Raw genomic sequence first — 21871 nt, forward strand, 5'->3', positions numbered from 1 at the left:
AATGAATTCACTAAACACTGAATAAGTTATTTTGATTTTCTGTGTTTCAGTGCGTATTTGGTAAATCAAGTACCGCAGCTATGCAGTCCGAAGCTTGGTCAGCTGTTACTTATCACAATAAGTAGGTTTTTTGTTATTGTTGGCTTTTGAATTAGTGTTCATGCCAGCATAGGAGATGGTAGGCCCGGGTCAAACAGTGTACTTCACAAGAGCCGGCTTTATGTCGGTTTGGGACGACTTACTCATCAAGTTCGCCTGTTTCTCTGCAGAATCGGTCTTTTCGCTCAGCAGCTTTGCAAAGCAGATTGACTTGAGTTCAGCTCATGTGAACCTCTTCTCACCCCACTTCTACCCGGCGTAAAAAGCGTTCTCTCCTTGGGTCAAATTCAGGTCTCTGAGAAACTGCACACCTACCCATCCCCTAAGCTAACATTAACACTTACGTCTCATTAAGGGCAAAATGTTGCCTTAGGGGACGGGTAGGTGGGCAGTTTCTCAGAGACCTAAATTGATCCCTTGTGTGCCGGAAACCTTAATTGCTCCAGGGAGAGAAAGCGTTTTACGCCGGGTAGGAGTGGGGTGAGAAGAGGCGACGTGTAAAATCCACACCTTTTGTAAATTGTTTCAACAACAGATTTTAAAAGTATTTTAATTCCCTTAATAATAAAATTGACCACTTTTGATTTATTTTGTTGTTATCGTAGGGCCCCAGACTTTTATGAAGAAATCAAAATTAAGTTACCACCTAATTTGACACTAGAGCACCATCTGCTGTTCACGTTTTACCACATCAGCTGCTCAACAGGAAAAAAACCCGACGAGAAAGGACCGACTGAAACTCCCATTGGATACACGGTATACAATAAAGCCTACGAAAACAGCCGCTCCTCGCCGCTGGGAACGTCTCGCGAGGAGGAAGGTCTGCGACTCAGCGACAGAAATTTCATACTCATGACGTAGATCAGTATTTACATAATAAATCCGGTAGTCATGGGGTTCCGAATGCACATTTGTTCGATTTAACGTTTCTCCTGGTCGATTTTGGTTAAGTATTGTGTTCATTTGCGCACCTCAAATGTTACCACTAGAGAAGAATATATTCCAGAAATATTGACTGTTTTGTTATAGATTCATCGCGTTTACATTTGACCTTTGTAGCCTTAGGTCTTCTGTCTGTCATTCGTAAACAATAGCTAAAACAGTGTAACTACTCCGTCGACCAATTAGCGCTTCTGACCGGATTCCGGACAGATTTTACGTCATCAGTAGGGAATTTGTCTCTGAGTGGTAGACGTTCCTCCTCGAGCAACGTCCCCAGCGGTGAGGAGCGAGGAGAAACGGCTGATTTCGCAGGCTTCATATGAACTTGAAAAAACATTCATGGTAGAAATGTTCGCGAGAAATTAAGGCCCCGTTCACACGGAAACGCTAAAGCAATGTAAATACGATAGCATCCCTTTCGGAGCATATCATGTATGACATCATCGTACTCGAAAACCTCCACTTTCGTCCGTCCACACGTTAACGAAAAACTGGCGTTTTCGGTGACCATTTCACTGGATACGTGTGGACGGTAGGCCAAACCGGAGAAAGAACTAATCCTTTTTGAAACGAAAACGGATACGTGTGGACAGGGCTAGCCTGTGTACAGGCCACTCCCCCCTCCCCTCAGGAAAAATCGGAGAAGGTTTCCTAAGGGGAGTGGGAGGGGGGGTTTGTACACAGGCTAGGACAGGGCCTAAGTCAATCAATGATCATTACAGTAGGAATTCAATTACATTGTAAGCTCTTGTGGAAAGAAGCATGAAACAAACAAACTCCAATGATCAAGATAAAATTATAGTGATCATGCGGTAACAATTTTTCCACTACACTTTTGCCTTTTTGATGTCTCACTGTAGTGGGCACTCTTGTCCAACAGAACCCTTCAACTTAACAAATTGTATTGTGTGTAATTTGCGCTCAGTAATAATGATCTATTTTGGACTAACTGGCGTAAAGACGCGTGTTTATTTGTGTTCAACTGCTACTTTTGTCGTTTTATTTTTCTTAAACAGTGGATTCCTGCTCTGAATGAGGGACGGCTATCCCTGGGTGAATTTCTTCTTCCTGTTTCATTGGAGAAACTACCGTTAAGTTATAGCATGTTCTCTGCAGAGGTAACAGAATGAAAGTCTAGTTAGTTGTTAATTGTTGCTTATTACTTTAAAAAGGTGCTGTGTGTGACTGAGGTTTCATTTGAATGGTCAAACGATTAAATTTATCCACTGACTCAAAGTCAGAACTGCGTACGAATTGAATACCGTATCCTCTCTCTAATAGCCCCTAATTTGTTAGGGGAAGGAAGAGAGTTATTATATACTCCCTCTTCTTCCTTAGTAGAATGTATTACCTACTCACGACTGTAACACTTCATGTGGACTGGTCCGATATGATTTATTCACGTACTGGAAGTTTGACGTTGTTTTTGATCTTCGGCTGCATGACCTCCAACTTCTTGAGCCTGAGTTTTTCCACTTGTCTAGAGTTCTTTATAAATAAATGACATCACCAGCTTCGCTAAATTAAATAAGCCCCCCTCAAAAGTGCCTGAAATAAATATAACCCGGGGGTTCTAAAGCTACGGAAAAACGGGCAACAAAAAACTGTGCAACTTGTCTGGCAACATTGCTGCAAAACGAGTTAAATAGCAATGTTGCGCGTTTTACCACTCACATCAAACCCGTCTTGGAACAAATCAGGTTGTTAACAGGTTTGAACGTGGGTGGTAAAAGTAGTGATAGTGGCTACAAATGGTCCTAACCAATCCGAGCGCAGCACAAATAGTGTTCGACCAATCAGAATCGAGCATTGAGCCCATGTGACCTCATTGACGTCACAAATCCCCATATTTGGGCATGAATGTTCACGTGACCCCATGGGAAAAAGAACACGCACACAAGTGTTTGATCCTCATAGTTCACATAGTTTTAATGAACGTACCGCGTAGAACCTGGTAACAAGCGCGACGCATGCGCAGTTCGGCCCCAGACGTTTGTCCTGCGTAGTCACGTGATTGGGATCATAGGCACATGCGCAAACCGCCAAACGACTCCCCAGGTCCCCCGCATTCATAGGAGCACATTTCCGCCTAGACCTATGGCGCATGCGCAAACACTCAAACGAAGCCCCAGACCCCTCGCATCACCAGAAGTCAATAAAAAACACACTGTATGGTGGTCAACATCATCCATCCACATCATTTAATGCAAAACAAATCTCGAGAGTACCCTAAGTTACATACGGGACGTGTGTGACGTCCGAGTGACGTCACGCCCTTGACATTAATAAGTGAACATAAGAAAGGGTGTTTGCTTCCTGGCTATTGAAGTCATGTGATGCGGATGAGGCCATGGAATGTAATGGTTGAACCCTAAGAAAGACCATGGCTTGATCAAGAACAAATTGACATGAAAAAAAATACCTACAAAAAAAAAAAAATGGAATGACAGTTTTTAGATCCAAGAAGCAAACTGAATGAGGAAAAGTCGACCATTGCCACGCACGAGGCGGTGGTTTATTGTCCAATGATTGACTGGAAAACAAAAAAGACTTAATTACAAACGGGACGTGTGTGACGCCCTCATGGTGTCACGCCCTGGAAGGATTGTACACAAAACAATTCTATTAAAATCCAGTCTTGCGTGAAATCAAAATGGTCTAGGATCCAATGCGTTTCTGGGAAAAAGGTTTGAACAAATGGAGTAAGCTGGACCATCCTTGATGATTGACAATACAAAGTTTATGAGGGATGGGCCAGCTTTGGAAAATCATCACCCGTTGGAGGATCCAATGGGAATCTAATTAAATTCCAAAAAAAAAAATCATGAACATCCAGCAGGGGTGGCGCCACCATGCAGACCTCCCCCTGCCGGGTGTTCAGAATTCCCAATCCATGCTGTCCATCATCGCACAGCCCCGACAGGGTTCATGGAGGGTGGACACGTGCCGTAAATAAATCCAGCACCGTTTACACACAAAATATAATTGTCCCGTCAGATTTTGGAGGGACCTCGAATGTTGGTCCATCACCTGGGCAATGGCTGAAAAAGGAAAGGGAGATAAATGGCTCGTATGACAAAACGAGAATCTGAAAAAAGGAAAAAAACATAAGTTTTTTAAGGACGGGGTGGGTACCCCATGCCTTGCAACATCTCGCACCAATAACAGGGCACGTGTAAGTCGCTGGCAAGACGAAAGTTCAAATAACAACGACAACAGAGTAATTTAATGGGTCTCGGAAATGGAAGGGGGACCCCTGATCCAGTGTACCACTGCACGATACTGCCGAGGAAACACCATGCAGCGGAGGTACCGTGAACCCTGTGGGTGCTGAGAATGGTATGCGAATCTACAAAGAAATTAATAATAATGCTGTAAGCTCATTAATAAGTAATTGATATCGTCTCGGAGCCGGTGGTTGTTCTTGAGGTAGAAATGCGTACCTAGAAAGTAGTGTGATTGCAGAATTGAATGAGATGTTGCAAGGGGAGGATCCACCCCCATTGGTCAATAGTAGAAGTCACATCTGAAACGTTTCATGAAGACTAATTACACATCTAACAGTACTATAATGACATCGCAATTGCACGGGTCTAATCCATCCTCCATAGTGTTTTAACGTATAATGAAAGCCTACAAAGAGGTGCAAAGTCGAATCAAGATGGGAATACTGGTACGAAAGAAACCGGATTGTAAAGGGCGGATCCATTGCGTGTGATGACGTAACAGGCAATGCGTGCCTGTAAAAAAATTAGTTAAAATTAATCATCTAAAAAACCCAGGGCAGCCAAATCCGGTTCACCTACGGGACCCTGGGCCCGGAGAAACGAATTGATCCGGAAGGTCATACGTAGCGGCCAATCGTCCCAGTCCCGATGGTTGGGGTCCCCACTCTGCACATACTCGACCACATCATCTTCGGTGAGGGACCCCTCCCTGTTACCAGCAATGACATCATCCATTGTCAAACCATCCATCATGCGTTCACAGTGGTTACACACTCCGCCACGGGTGGGATGAGCGACCCACTGGTAAATGTGGCAGACGGGTTGGTTTTCCACAAAATCCAAGAAATCTATCCAAAAAAAATTTAACAGGAACAGGTTGGAACCCAGAACCGCGCGGCCCAATTGAGTCGAGCTCGTCGAGGGCAAAGACACAGGTGGACAGGCCACAGCACGGTTCGTAGAAACTCAAACCCCGGGAACACGTCTATGAATCAAAAAAGGGATATGAGGAAAACCCACACCCGGGTGATACAAAAAAAGCAAATGGGACTCACCAGCCATGCGGCGGCGATGGACCTCATGATCGAGTTTCCGGGCAACGGGGTGGTCCCACGGCAACGTTTTCGCCCAATCACGCAGTTCCTCGTGGGTGCATCGTCTGAACAGGGCGCGCAGGCATTCCTTTCCCATCGGGAGGCGGTCCAACATCTTCAGCATGTCAAACAGGATAGCAATCGGCACCGAGTACAGGACAATCGATTGCAGCGAGCTCACCATCTTGATCAGCAACACTGAACAAACTGGAATGAGCCAACACGGGGCGCGCAACGTGATTTAGAGACTCCACGAGCGGATCTGATTGGTGGAGAGCCATCACGTGGGGGAGTCTGAACACGAGAGGAGACTCTAGGGGGTGCCCCCCATGGGTACACTTTTCATCTCTGGACCAGGGGGTCTAGCGCGAGGAGAGGATTGGTGGATACCGGAGGATGAATAAGGGGAACACCACGTAGAGAGGTCAGTCGCCTCATTTTGCTCTGTCAAGGTGGACTGCCGAGGGTTGGTCGATCCCAACAACAAGCCATTTGGCCGCGTGTTGCCCTTGGAGGTTCAGATCAAGATTATGTTTTGGGTGCACTGTTTTTACACCATGGACAGGCGAAAGAAGGTGGTACGAGAGTTGAAGGGGTTACCCAAATGCGACCTCACAGGCTTCCCTCAACACCTGGGCGAGGACCGTTGGTGGAACCAAGTGGTGGTGCGGTTGCACGCGCCCCGGAAAAATGGGTGCCACCACTGCCACCGCCTCATGGATCACCGGTTATCGGTAAGGGGAAAAGTGTCCTTTGCTTGTTTTGTTTTGTTCGTTGACTGAGCGTTTTTTTTGTGTCTGGGTTTCAGATTGGCATGATGGTGGAAATGGCGCGTCAGCCCCCCAATCTCGACCGCCTGATGAACGAAGGCATTGCGTTTGTGATTGACACATTCAAACATCGGATCCCCCAGTGTCCCCTTGGACAACGCCCCGTCATGATTGGCAGGAGGAAGGCCTCGTACGATACGGTGGACAAAGTGATGAAGAGACTGGACTTGATCATGAATGTCATGTCAGCCATGCAATTTATTGTCCTTGATATTCATTAAAAACAAGTGATGTGTTCTATAGCAGTTTTTTTTAAATTTGTGTTTGAATAAAGCGTCCAGGGTGGGATAGATCGCTTGGTCTTCTTCACGCGTGCCTACAATGGCGGTTTTGTCTTGGAGGGTGGGTAGCGCGAGAATGTCCTCGGTCATGCCTTCACAGGGTTGATAGGCTTGGGAGGTGGGATTCCACCAAGACCATTGTTCCCTATCCACATCAAAGACATAGAGGGGTTTGCCTAAGAGCTGGGCCATGACCACACTCCATCCTGTCCCACCCAATAGATGCTTGCGCAACTCGTCAAAATAGCCCACCGCCAAGACTAAGGACGCCGGCTGGATCACGTGATAATTCCGCTGGATATACTGGAGGCTGATAGGATGATGGATTTGTCGACCCAATCAAAACGCCGCCTGGGTGACGGTGGGGGTGGCGGCGTCCAACTCGGACTGCGTCAAGGGCGTGAGGGACTTGGCTCGAGGGTGACAGGGTGGGATGAGGACCACACACGCATGACCATACAACTGACATAATCGTTCCACATGCGTGTCCACGCCTTTGGCACCCCCCGTGTAAATGGTCAGGGGCATACTCTGTGAAAAAATACAAATAATACACAGTGTTTAGGGTGAGACAACGGAGTCCAAGCCCACATGGTATGCAGTTCATCATCATCAGCGTACAGTACAAGAGACCCACTTCGTGGAGCACCATGATCGCTTACCTTGGATGGGAGAGGGCTGTGATGAATGAGATGGCTGTTGTGCCACCTCTGTTTTATAGGGGAAGGCGTGTGCTCTGATTGGCGGACCCTCCCATCACACCACCCTCACGAGTGTAAGGGCTGAGTCAGGATTGGTGGAAAAAAGATCCTATGAGGATCACGAGACGCAGGGAAATGGGCTATAAAAGGCAGGCAAGACGTGCACCCAGCGTCATTCCGCCCAGACATGGAACGTCAAGCCACTCAACCTGCCGCGGTGCCCTCAGGACGCAAACGACGCCGAGTGAGTAGTAAGAAACCCAAAGGGAACGAGGAAGCCCAAGCGCTAGCCGTAGAGAGGAAAGTGGAACCGACCCCCACCAGTGAACTCGTGTTGGCCCTGAACGCCCTGCCCCGAGCAGACCCACTGACACCCCCTACACCCTCCCCCGTCTGTTCCGTCGACGACCTGATGGAGGGAACCCTGAAGGACTATGAGGAAGAGTGTGTCGAGGAAGGGACGTGTCAGGCTGATCCTGCCAAGGAAGTCGGGGAATGGGAAGAACACGACCTCGACCAGATGGAGACCCAGTTGAACGATCTCTTGTATGAAACGTGTCCCTTTCATCCTCGTCACTACATCCAGTGTGTCAACCCCCACACCCAATTTGGCCAGTTGAGGTTCAAGTGCCCCCAAGAAGGGTGTCCCGTCTATTTGTTTGAAGAGTCTCGGGAAGTGATAATGGAGAAATTGAAAGAAGACACGCACCCTCAAGTCCGTGCCCGATTGCAACGAGGGGAGCTCAAGTGCAAATGTGGATTCGTCCCCAAGATGAAATTGAGTCGTACCAGCAAGAATTACCAGAAAGTGTTTTTCAGTTGTGGGAGCTTTCTCCCAGGACAAGACCCCTGTGGCTACTTTCAATGGCTCCATGGTCCGCTGTGGTGTCCCCGAGAGCCAGCGCAACTCACGCTGAGACGATGGGTGAGAGACACACCCCCTGAGATCCAAACCAGAGAGGTTCCACCTATCCCCCTTTGGAAAAAAAACAGCCCAGAGAGGGATTTTGTGGAGAGGAATAGGTCGTGGTTCAATCAGTTTGGGGAAGCCGCCAAAGCCAAGGAGAGAGACTTTGAGAGCAGGCGCCATTTGCATAAGAACTTTGGTAGCTCGATTTTGTTTTCAAAAAATCATGTAGGTGTATGAAAAAAACTATTAAAGACAGAGATTGGCTATGATCGTGTGTCAGTGTCTTGATGTCGTTGCCACGTGCTTACGAAGATCCCCAAGCACCCGGGGCCTTGGGCGGGGTCCAACCCTTTGCCCAAGCCCATAAATTGAAAACCCCGCAAGCGCAACGGATTCTCCAATCGGTGTTGAGTTATACCCTCCACAAACCCCGACGGACGCGGTTTCCCACCGCGCCCACGTTGGTCTTTGACCGAGACGAACAATGGCAGATGGATTTGGTCGACATGCAAAAACTCAGTCGATGGAATCAGGGGGACAAATATTTGTTGACGGTGATCGACGTCCTGTCCAAGTATGCCTGGGCCGTCCCCATCAAATCCAAAAGCAGCACGGAGATGATCCGAGGGTTGGAAAGGATTCGTCGACAAGCCTCACCGCGACGACCGCTCCGCGTGCAGACAGATCAAGGCAAAGAATTTTTGAATAAAAAGGTGCAAGCCTGGTTCAATGGGCGTACGCCAATGCCTACCATCGAGCCGAAGAGTATGCCAAGAAACGAGGGGCATTGCGTTCCCCACCCAAGAAAAAACAACGCCGACGCGCGGGTCGTCATCCACCGATGCGCCAAAAGAAACCCCCCAAACCCAAGACTTGCATGACCCTGATGGAGTTGGCACGGGCCTTTCCCAACATTGCCCAGCAAGTGTGTTTTCATCCTAAACAATCAACCTTCAATTCGTTGGTGGGACGCGTCCCTCGCAGCAAACAGAAAGTGGACCAGTGGCTATAAAAGGACCCTGCCCCTGTTCAGAGGGGACCACTCTTCATCATGAACGAGATTAAACGCCTGACGCTTGTCAGTGATGCGACCAACGAGTTTCCCAACAATGCCAACAACAGTTTCAAGGTGCGACTGCCCGAACGGCTCTCCCTACCAGGCGAGGGGTGGCATGCCTCGTTGATGTCGCTGACGGTCCCGGATCAAGGGCAGAGCAATGCCATCATCGCCGCGGATCCTCATACCAAAGTGGTCCGATTTTCGTACCCGCGAATGATTCGCAAGTGGACAGACACGGGCAACCCAGCCACTTCAGGGTATCTGCGTATAGAAGTGCCTACAGTGGTACAAATGGTGGAATTAGAAGAGGTCATGAATGCCGACCAAATCGTGTCCACAGGAGCTATGTTTTGGCAACGCGTGATGCAAGAAGTGCATAACAAAATCATGGCGATGATGATGACGCAACAATACAATTTATTGGTGAATAACCGCGATGAGAAACCGGTGCTATTTGTCAAGAAAAACGCGATGCCTCGATTAACGTGGAAAGACAATGCCTTGGTGCTTCATGGGATTCCTAAACAAGATCTCATGAACAATCGCCAAGCCATGATGACGGAATTTTTCATCAACCTAGACATTGCCCTCAAGTTTGGATTGGTGCGCAGAAAGACGGGTAAGACTGGGTATGGCACGCGTGATTTTGTCCTGGGTCCCAACCTGCAATATACTCTACCAACCAACAACTACAATGAGGCCACCGATCCAGTGGGTTCGGGTGCTCGTCAATATTTCAATTGGGAAGGGGACAATTACGAGGGTGTCAATTACACCAGCGTTCCCTTTGCGGTGACAACTATTCAGAATATCCGGTGGTTGAAATTGCTGATGGGGTTTGAATGGCAATTGAACAACCTGGATGCTTCCTTTGAAAAGATTGTGGGGACCCGCAAACGCACCGTCATGGTCTATTCGGATTTGGTGGAATCCACCGTGGTGGGCAGTGGCAAGTTTCCCCTGTTGCGGGAAGTGCAATTGCTGAGAACGGGCGATGGGGAAAGCACCGCGGAACCCCTGCACCATCGATGGATCAAAGTGCGAGGACAACAGATGGATATCTTGGAAGTGGAGATTGCCAGTACCAGTGGACCCCTGGCCATTTTACCCCCGGGCAAAACCCTGGTGACCATCGGTCTCAAACAGCTATAAAAAGCCACCCACGCTTCGCGAGGGACCAAAAGCACCTCGACGTGAACCGACCATGCGCGGAGGCAGTTTAACGCGGTACCACACGCCCGTGGTCACCCGGCAAGAAGGCCAGGGCTTGGCCGAAGAGTTGATCAAACTGGCGGGACCCCTGATCGTGCAGCAAGCTCAAGCGGGACTGCAAGATATCCAACGAGGCAAGAGTGCAGCGGAGACGTGGGCGGATCGAAGTGCGCAACTCACCCGCGGGTTGAAACGCAAAGCCCCCGCCATGGCTTGGGCGGCCGGCAAACACAAAGCCAAACGCACCGCCCAAAATACCTATAAAAGAGCCACGCAACGTGTACGGGATATCTTTGGACTGTGAAAACAAGATGGTACGCGTGGGTGGCTTTCTCAAAACGCAAAATCGCATTCGACGGCAACGCGCCCGTGGACGGTTCATCTCGCCGTACCAAATAGGGGGCACGATCTTTGGCAAGTCCACCACGGCGCGCTATCCCTTGATGCACACGTCCTCCCGCCTGTTGGACCCCCTCTACATGGAGAAGAGGATGACTCGACAAGTTCGCCAGATGAAAGGGGGCACGATTTTTGGCCTGTCCACTCGCATGCGCATGGGGGATCCCAGGCAGGTGTTGTGGGCCAACCAAGAAAAAGCCAGGAGGCAACGCTGGCTCCAGCAACGGATGAGCAAGGGTATAAAAAGGGGACAACGTTAAAACCCCATGGACAGTCCGCACCATGTCGCTCCAACTGTTTGACGTGCCCGATGTGGATTATCGGTACGAAGCCTCTCGGGAGGTGGAGTTTCAACCCGCCTTGACAGGCATCCAGCCCATCACGTTCTCCATTCCGGGCTCCGACGATTATTACGATCCTAATTCCCTCCGATTCAAAGTCAAAGTCCGTCTGACCAATCCAGCCGCTGGGTATACCGGATTGCATGCTGGTCTGCTCATCTCCGATGCCAACGAATCGAGACATGTTTACTGCGTCAACAATTTTGGACACTCCATCTTTCGAGATATCACCCTGAGCATGAATGGGGTCCTCATGACGGAACAGAGCAACACCTACCATTACAGAGCCTACCTAGAAACCCTCTTGAACTACAGCCGAGACGAAGGAGCCACCAAGTTAGCCCCCCAAGGATGGGTCAATCAGCTGAATGTGATTGCAGAAATGGGAGCCACCGCAGCCAATTCCGATGTCCCCACCAATGCGAATTGGAGTGGCAATACAGAATTGCATGCCTTGACTAGCCAGATGCTGAGTGAACATTGGCACACCTTCCTCATTCAACCCCATTTGCCACCCCTCAGAACAGGCAAATTATTGGTCCCCAATGTCCAGATGGACTTTGAACTCTTCCTCAACCCCAACACCGTCTACTTGATGGGCAGTCCGAACAAAGGAACCTTGGTTGCCAAAAAATTTCCAGCCATTCACCCAGAAGACATCAAAGTCACGTTGCTGATGAGAAAAGTGACCTTGAATGCCAGCGTCTATGTCAGACTGCAGAAAGAAAGACAGCTGGGCAAACAGATTGCCCGCTACCCAGTGGTGCGGAGCGAAATCCGCACCTTTTCCTTCGATGGACGAACCACCCAGTGGGAACAAGACAATGTGTTTGTGGGTCGATTTCCTGACCGAGTGATGGTCGGGTTACTGCATTCCAATACCTTCAATGGAGACCTACAAAGATACCCCTTTGCCTTTGAAAAGTTTGGCGTCACCCAAATACGTCAGCCCTTGAATGGCGAAGAATACCCTTACAGAACCCTGCAACTGACTGGAGATCAAGCCTATGAAGATCTACTGGGGTACGATCGATTTCTACAAGCCATGGGTGCCTACAATGAAGACAAGATTCCCATGCTGCTGCCTGGTGATTGGGGACAAGGCAAGAACTGCACATTGTTCCTGTTCAACAATGTACCCAGTGGAAAAGCCGATGACCCCCAGTATCGCAACCCCAGCGGCTGTCAATCACAACATCACGGTGTTGGTATGGAGTGAGTATGAAAACATGTATGAGATCAATCATCTGGGAGGTATAAAGTACAACATCAACGCTTGAGGTGGCCTCAGAAGACAGAAGACACCGGTCATGGAGTTTGTGGCGCTCAGTGATGCAGTGTTGCGGACCTTGGCCCTAGAAGATCCCCAATTACGACGCGTGTTTCATGGTGTGTACCCAGCCGACCAGTTACCCCGCTCACCCCCCAGGAGTGTCCGTCAAGCCTACATTGTCAACACCGATCCTGCGGGAGAACCAGGACAACATTGGTTGGGCCTGTGGACGGAACAGAACAAATGCGAGGTCTTTGACAGTTATGGTCTGCCCCTGCACGTGTATACCAACCCGGACCTGCATCAATGGTGGGGTCAATGGAAACATTTGATCCGCAGTGACCAGACCCTGCAAGCCCTGGATAGTCAGACCTGTGGCCATTATGCGTTATTTTTCCTGAAAGCCCGCGCCCAAGGCCAGTCGTATCAAGACTTTTTGAGTCAATGGAGTTGCGACAACTTAGTGTTGAATGACCAGAAAGTGGCCGATCGCTTGAAACGGGTGATTAAACAAGAAGTACAAGATGAAGTCGATGCCCGACCTGAAGGGGGGCAAAAGAATGTGAGCCACCAGGCCTTTATGCTGTGTAATCATTGTGAGTGTTAAAATAAAAAAACCCATAAAAACGAGGTGTGTGGTGAAAGAGTGGTCATTGTATCTCATCATGATTACGCGAGGCGATGTCCAGCGTGTGGTCGATGCCTTTCTCTTAGAAGAAACCCTGTATTGGTGGTTACACCCCATTGAACGGGTGAACACGGTCCAAGGCGTCGATGCCTGGGATGGGTATCATTGGTTAATGGCCCGCCAACTGGCCCAAGACCAGGACTGGGTTTCCCTCAAACACTACATGGACACCATGAGTGAAACGCATTTAAGAGAGACCATGGAACATCTCATTCAGTTCGAATCGCCACGACTCTACCGCGAGTATTGGACAACATACCCAGTCGCAGACCAAGACGACGACGGCAGCGGGCTTCCTCTCGACGACCCCGCTTTCGTCAAAACGGACGGGGGATCATGAGCGTGTTGGCCAAAGCGTATAAAATCGGAAACCAATTGGGACGTAGCAAACGGTATAAACGCATGGGCGCCAAAGGGGCCACGGGTCATTACCGACGTCTGCCTCGACCGTGGGAAGGATGATCCGACACCCCAGTAGTGTGATTGTGGCTGGCCCGTCGGGCAGCGGCAAGAGCGAGTTAGTGGAACAATGGTTACGGTACCTCAACGTGTTTCAAGTCAAACCCAGCAAGATCGTCTATGCGTACGACCGATGGCAACCCCGGTTTGACCGTATGCAAAAGAAGGATGGGATTCAGTTTCATCACGGGTTACCGGACCCCCGTCATTTGACCCGATGGTTTGGCCGGACGCGCGGAGGGGTGCTGGTGTTGGACGATTTGATGGAAGAATGGGGACAGGATAAACGCGTGTTGGATTTGTTCACCAAAGATTCCCATCATCACAACATCACCGTCTTGTATTTGACCCAAGATTTATTCCCGCCTGGTAAATTTTCCAAGACCATCAATCGCAACGCGCATTACATTGTGGCCTTCAAGAATCCCCGGGATCAAACGGGCATACGGACCATTTTACTGCAAGCCTTTCCCGACCGATGGCGTCAAGTCTTGCGCCTGTTTAAACGCATCACGTCCCGTCCCTTTGGCTATTTGATGCTGGATGTGCATCCGGCCTCGGATGATCGGTACCGATTGTGGAGTCATTTAACGCCCCGAGAAGGCAAGGCGCAAGTCCATACCCTTCCCGTGGATGTCCCTGCCATTCGAAAACGAGCTGCAACGAGAACTCGCCAGGGTCCGTCGGCAAAGAGAAGGCGGACAACAACGTGACTTATCGGTCCGCATGGACACCCCGACCTTCTCGCCCGCTGGCGTGGGCTCCCCCACCGCACCTCCTCCCTTCCAGGACCTCAGTGGCATGACGGACATGGTGACCGAATTGACCCAGCCGGTCGATCGAACCCAATTGGATCAAGACATTGAGGCGTTTAACTTGACCTACCCGGTGAATGTGGACGATGCCTTGGAGGCTTTTACCTTACCCCCCGTGGCAGGCACAGGCACTACCACCACGGCACCGCCACCTCCACCACCACCCTCTATCACCACCACGACAGCCACCCAAACCCGTCCCACCACGTCCACCCGCACACGTCCTACGGCCACCACCACCAGCTCCAGACGACCCAGACCACAACCTGTCACCACCGCCACGACCACCACCGCTCCCTCCCGCCCCTCCACCGCCCGCCGCAGCGCCGGAGCAGGAACCAGGACCACCACCTCCACGGTGACGACCCCTACAGGACGTCCCACCATCGCCGCCAAACAACCGCGACGACGTCCCCGCGTGCCCTCTCCACCGTCCCCTGATTCCTCCCCTCCGTCGGAGGACGAGGATGAAGATGAGGACGAGGACGATCGACGGCGAGGATTAAGGCGACGGTTGGATTTGCTGAATGAAGATGCTCAAGAACGTGCTCGAGGGAGACGCATTCGCAACATCACGCATACCAATACCGTCACCACCGTGTATGAAGAGGGAGGCCGACCTTCGGTACGTCGCACCTCTACGCGAACCTCCAGTCCAAGTCCACCCCCTGCACCACCTCGCCGAGGACGTGGCCGTGGCCGTGGCCGAGCCCGTGGACGGGGTCGACGACCGTGAAAAAAAAAGATATAAAAATAGGGTCCTTCCTTCTACCGTCCCAAAACCATGTGTGGTCGATGTCGAAGCGCTATGTGTGGCAAATGTCGAAGCGCCAAACGCACACGACGTCGGCGCAGGATGAAGGGTGGGACGGTACCGTACATGGTGGATTTCAAGGAAGGGTTTCAGTTGTTGACGGACAAGGATATGTGGAAGATTCCTTCCAAAGCCGACGTCAAGTCCGCCAAACGACGGGTGGCCGACTATAAACGCCAGTATCGCGCCAGTGGTACTAGGGATTCCTACAACACGTGGTTGGTCAAGAAGGGGTATGCCAAAAAAACGGGGTGCAGTGTGATGTGAATGTATAAAAGAGGCTGGCGGTGTTCAGCTCTCAAAAGGATCTGTCATGGGACCCCAACGCAAACGCCGACGCACCACGACTCGGCGTCGCCGACCCGCCAAACGACCACGGCGTGTGACCTATGGTCAAGTGGGGGGTGTCCAGCCTGGCCTGCCTCTCGGGATTCTCAAAGCCGGCTATAAGAGCACTAAAGCCATCGGGGAGCATCAAACCAAGCGCGCCATTAAAATTGGCGAAAAACGCCGACGAGAAGTGGAATCCGGCAAACGGAAACGCTATGCGGGGGAATCGTTTAATTGTTCCATCATGTAATGAAAATGTATAAAAAGACCTGGGTGGACCTGGACAGGCGTTAGTTGGACGATGGTCCGTGGACCCAATGGACGCCGACATCGTTATGTCCCCCGACTACGACGCCGTCGACGTGGATTGCAACGTGGAGGCGTGCTCCCCATGTTGGCAGTGGCTCTCTCGCCTTGGGCGTTTAAGAAGAAGAAACACCCACGGCGGGCGCCCCGACGCTAAAGGGACCACTCCCAAGAAAAGAAAAGCCGTCACGTTTGCTTTGGACTGAGACGAACAGTATGACGCGGTCCTGTGTGCACGGTGTCGAGATCACATGCAAACGCATTATCATGGCGAATTGTGTGGCAGGTGTGGAGCCATTTTTACCATAAATAGACCTTGGTCCTTTCCTGAACTCAAGATTCATCATGGCGTGGCGCATGGAACGTCAAGCCCCGTTCTTGAAAAGCGTCTTACAAGAAGCCAATCAACACAAACGACAAAAATTGTTGCGGATGGCGAATGCGGATCAGATCAATGCCATCAGTGAATTGGTGATGAACACTCTCCGTGGCACTGTGCCCCGCTCTCGACATACCATCACGTTGCTCAAACCCCACGCCCAGACTTTACGCGCCATGGCCAAACCCGCGCATTCGGTGAAACGACGGCGCGCCATCATGATGGCTCAAAAAGGCGGTGCCCTCTGGCCTGAACTCTACCGATGTTATAAACGTTGCATGCGCTAGACAAGACACCTCAGTTGCACCATGGAACCCGAGATGGTGAGCACCACGGTGGACAACGCCCCTGCTTTTTTACAATTACGAGACCAGTACAAACAAGAATTGGTGGAAGATACCCGCTTGACCAAAGCCGCCGATTTGGCTGCCAAACAACATGTCCTCCTGACCAGTGATGCCCCCGATGCCTGGAAACGGCCTCAACTCAAAGCCGTGAGCCGTCAGTTACGCCATTGGACCAAAAAAGTGCGCCAACCGTTTGGGGCCCCGGCCGGTGGTGTGAACGCAGCAGGGGCTACGACCCCCGGCGACGATGATTTTGAGGCGGGGCCTATGCAAGCGTGGTTTACGCAATTGGTCAAGACAACCCAGGGTATAAAACAAGGGTCCACGCCTGCAGGGCCCAGAAAACCACCGGTCCCGCCCAAACCGAACATCACCCCCAGTGCCAAAAAGAAACTCAAGTTTACCCCCCAGGTGAGCAGTGCAGTGCAGACTTGGCCGAAGGGTTGCCTGGTACATCGACCTCGACCTCGATCTCTTCCACGCTCTCTCCAGCTATTGAGAAAAAACTTAGAAAGAAAGCGTCTGAAGTGGCCAAAAAGAAAGCCGCTGGTCTGGCCAAGAAAGCGTTGGATTGGAAAACGTGGAAAACCCCGTGATGGGACGGACTCGGAGACGCCGTGCTGCTGCTGCGCCCCGTGCCCGACCGAGGCGACGACGACGATCGCAACGCGGGGGCAAGTTATTTGATGTGCAAAACCTCCTCAACAAGACGGGTATTGAATTTCATTGGCCCGGGTATCAGTACATGGGACCTGGGACCCATTTGAAAAAAAGATTGGCCCGTGGGGATCCCGGCATCAACCGGTTAGACAGGATTGCGAAGGTGCATGACATGGACTATGATAAAGCCAAGACCTTGAACGATAAATGGGTGGCGGATCACAAGATGATTGCCAAGATTGATCAACTCCCTGGCCGCAAAACCCTGACGGAGCGTATTGTGAGACGCATCATGAAAACCAAACTGAGATTGGGCATGTGACTACATGAACACAGTCATAAAAAAGACAACATGATTGAATTGTCACAACACTTATTTTAATAAAACTCATTCTTGTTCTTACAAATACTGGTCCATTTGCTGTAACGCGTTCACTCGAAGGGTTTGTACAGTGTCCTCCTCCTCAGGCTCGGATTCAGCCCAGTCTAACGGCAACCACGGGAGGGGAAAGGGACGGTCCAATTGCTCGTCCAACCATTCCCAGCGTTGACGCCGAATCGATTCCACTCGTTGCTCGTACTTTTGTTTCTGCAAGGCTCTCCACCCCTCCTCGCCCAAGATTCGCTTTTTCTCCGCCTGCAACGCCCGCCGCCGTTCATTCAACCGGTGTTTGTAGGCCTCGTAAGTCCCCTCCTCCTTCATTTTCTGCATCCAGTTCCTTTGGCATTGCGCGTTCTTGCGTTTCACCTCATTGCGCTTTTCCTCCGACATGGCATGGTAGCGTCGCATGCCCTCCTGGACCTTTTTGGCCTTGAAGGCCTCGTACTCCCCGTTGGCCTTCATACGCGCCATGCGTTCGTGGTAACGCCGACGGTGAAGGGCTTTCACCTCCTCGATCCCGTTGAAGGCCGCATATTGTCGCTGCCGATACAGTTTTTGGTTGATCTTATTTTTCTCGGGGTCCCTCTTTTTGGGCGGCTGGCTCGATCCGGGCGTATCCATGCTCCACTTCCAGTAATCGGGCGGCACACACGTCTGCTAACGCCCGTAACTTTCGGAAAGGGTGGTTCTGATGCACCCTGGCACGACGGTCCCGCTGCTGCTGCACAATGCGCTCGCGGTTCCTGTGGTAATAGTCCCGATTCAGGCTGCGTACTTGGGCCGCGTGGGTCGCTCGGTAACGGTGGCAGGCCAGTCGGTTGGACTCTCGGGCTTTGGCTTTCTGTTCGGGGGTGGGGGCTGGTTTGGGGGGACGGGGTGGTTTCAACTTTTTCTGGGTCGCCCGCCGTTCACGTTTCTGTTGCAATAGTCTCTCTTTGTTTCTCATGTACCACTCATGCTTCAACTGTTTCGCTTTCTCTGGATTTTTGTTGGGCATCTCAAACGCAACTGACGTCTGTTCTGGACGATGGGCTAATATCTAAGGTTCCCTCCACCAATCACCGATCTCGGTCCAGGCCCAGAGGAGATGGAAGGAGTCTGTACCCATGGGGGGGACCACCCCTGATCTTCCTCTTGTCGATCAAACCCCCTCACCTGACTCTCACCTGAGCCTTGTCCACCAATCCCAGCGCGTGAGGGATCACGTGGTTCGGTCTATAAAAGTCCACGTCCAGCGCGGGAATTTCAAATGGTTTTCCGCCGTCATGGCGGAGGAGTATCACTTTAGTGACGATGAAGAGGGGGATGCTCTGTTGGACCGCGCCTATGATCGGTGGGAACAGTTGCGAGGCGCTGCCGCCCGCGGCCCTCTCTTTCAATTCACCATGCAACCCATGGGCCGACGACGCCGCTGGCGCGAGGTGGTGGAACGCGCGCAATTCAATGCGCAGTTACGGCAATTGCGGGATCTTGTCCCTGGGGATAATATTGGCATGGCTTTAACCGAAGCGTTGCATCATGCCATTGAAACGGAACTGGACCGTGAGCAGCGACCCGCCCATCATTTTGTGAATTTTGCCATCACGGCTCATGGATTCACCCATGCTTATCAAACAGCCAATTTTACGGTGGGGGAGTTTTTACAACGCACGGCTCGTTTGGATGAGATGTTGGCCACCCTGGCCGGTAAATTGAATAGCAATGAAGCCTTCAACCCCGATCGCGGTTTCCAAGTGGATGTGGTGTTTGTCTCTATGCCTGGCCGAGGGTCCGGTCGACATAAACAACGCAATGTGGGACGTCTATGCCTGGACCGAGACAACAAGAAAAAGAAATGTATCATCCCTATCCGAAACAGAGATGCCCTATGCTGTGCCCGCGCTATCGTCACCATGCGTGCCCATTGCCATAAAGACCAAGGCGTGGACGGGTTTCGCGACTGGGACAATCTCAAACGTGGTCGTCCTGTGCAGCAACATCAAGCCCAGGCACTCCATCAGCAAGCAGGAGTCGCTGAGGGTCCCTGTGGTTTACCCGAGCTGCGTCAATTTCAACAGGCGTTGGGGCCTCACTATCAATTGCTGGTGATGACCCGGATGAAACCGTTTTTTCTGATCTTCAAAGGACCTGATGCGCCTCATCAGATTCGTTTACTCAAATCCAACGATCATTTTGATGGTTGCACGTCCTTTCCTGCGTTTGTCAACCGCTCCTATTATTGCCTGGACTGTGAACGAGGGTTCAACACCAACGATCGGACCGGTCACACTTGTCAAGGGAGACGCTGCCGTGCTTGTGGGCGCTTTGATTGTCAGGATTATGTGCGTGGCACCCGCCCCACGGAGTATTGCCCCTTATGTCACCGCAAGTTCTACGGCGACCATTGCATTCGTCATCATGTGGTCAGCCAGCAATGTCAATCCATCAAAACCTGTCTCAAGTGTCAAGCCCAGTACACGGTCGTCCCTAACAAACGTCACCAGTGCGGGTATGCCGAGTGTCCCGTCTGTCACAAATGGGTGCCCATCCAGGACCACAAGTGTTACATTCAACCCGTGGTGGAGCAGGAGAATGAGGAGCCAGAACCAACCGAGGAGGGGGGAGGTAGCATGGTGGCGCCACCCCCTCCCCTGTTTGTTTATGCAGATTTTGAAGCCATGCAGAATGCGGAAGGCGTGTTTGTGGCCAATTTGTTGTGTTATTCGTCTAGTGAAGAAGCCACTATTCATGTGTTGGACGGGGAAGACTGTGCCCTACAATTTTTGCGCGATTTGGATGATCTCACGGACCTCCCGGACAGTGAGAGTGAGCGGAACATTCTCGTGGTGTTTCACAACTTGAAAGGTTTTGACGGCATGTTCATTTTGCACGAACTGTACCAGCAACAACGCGAAGTGGTGGATCAACTGACCGTGGGCGCGAAAGTGTTGTCCTTCAGGAGCGGAGCTGTCAAATTCATTGACTCGTTGTGTTTCTTGCCCATGCCACTCGCCTCTTTTCCCAGCACCTTCAATTTGACCGAATTAAAGAAGGGCTTCTTTCCCCATTTGTTCAATACCCCCGACCATCAACAGTACGTGGGCCGCATCCCCGATTTGGAATTTTACGATCCCGAGGGCATGATGGCCAAAAAGAAAGAGGAACTGACCCGTTGGCATGCGGATCAAGTCCGTCGTAATGTCACGTTCCATTTCCAGCAAGAAATGATTGATTATTGCGAGTCGGATGTGGTTCTGTTGAAAGCAGGGTGTGAAGCCTTTCAACAAGAATTTGAACGACAGGCTGGCTTCAATCCCATGGCCAAGTGCATCACCATCGCCAGCGCTTGCAATCTGTATTGGCGCAAGCATCATTTGACCCCCGACACCATCGCCGTCGAACCTCTAGGGGGTTGGCGAGGGGCCCAAGTCAATCAATCCCTCAAAGCCCTACAGTGGCTCTATTACCAAGAACACCTCCTTCCCAAGGAGGGGGCTAGTGCCGACCGCATTCGTCACGTTCGTAACGGGGGCGAACAGTCAGTCCGAACCATGGCCAACCGTTATTTCGTTGATGGCTACGATCCTCTGACCCGTACCGTCTACGAGTTTCATGGATGTCTCTATCATGGCTGTCCCCGCTGTTATCCCAGCCGATACGCCAAACATTATGCGGTGCCGGACCGAAGCGTGGAGGAACTCTATCAGGCCACGCTCTCTAAACGCATGGCCCTGCTCCGAGCAGGCTACACAGTGATCGAAATGTGGGAGTGTGAATGGGACCGACTGGTTGATGACGAGCCCGCTGTATCTCAGTTTCTGGCTTCCTTCGATCTGGTGGCTCCTCTGGAACCCCGTGAGGCCTTTTTTGGGGGTCGCACCGGCGCGGTGGCGCTGCACACTGTAGCTGGGGAGGGTGAGGAGATACGCTATGTGGATGTGACCTCCCTGTACCCGTGGGTGAACAAGAACTGCCCTTACCCTATTGGTCATCCCAAGATCATCACCCAACCCGTCGACCAGTCCTTGGAGTCCTATTTTGGCCTGGCCACGGTGGACATTCTGCCCCCGGCTGGTCTATACCACCCCGTCTTGCCTGTACGCTGTGGCCAAAAGCTCACCTTTCCTCTCTGCCGTGCCTGTGTCCAGGCGGAGCAAGCCCAACCCATGTTGACCAGAACCCATTATTGCCCTCATTCGGACGCCGATCGCACGCTACGTGGGACCTGGTGTACGCCCGAACTGGTCAAGGCCGTCGAAAAGGGGTACACCCTCATCAAGATCCATGAAGTCTGGCATTTTCCCCCCGACAAACGCCAAACGGGTCTTTTCGCCAATTACGTC

The 21871-nt window shown here is 51.4% G+C and overlaps 1 protein-coding gene across 1 annotated transcript in view; it reads left to right on the forward strand.

Moving 5' to 3' along the window:
• Positions 1 to 21871, forward strand: part of LOC140921535 (dedicator of cytokinesis protein 7-like) — a 189811-nt gene that overhangs the window by 32816 nt on the left and 135124 nt on the right. The window contains exons 17-19 of the mRNA XM_073371537.1: positions 51 to 121; positions 705 to 855; positions 2058 to 2159. Coding sequence (XP_073227638.1) covers positions 51 to 121; positions 705 to 855; positions 2058 to 2159 — 324 coding nt within the window. The remainder of the gene's footprint in view (positions 1 to 50; positions 122 to 704; positions 856 to 2057; positions 2160 to 21871) is intronic.

This window comes from Porites lutea, chromosome 12 (genome assembly GCF_958299795.1).
Source record: "Porites lutea chromosome 12, jaPorLute2.1, whole genome shotgun sequence".
Taxonomy (NCBI): Eukaryota; Metazoa; Cnidaria; class Anthozoa; order Scleractinia; family Poritidae; genus Porites; species Porites lutea.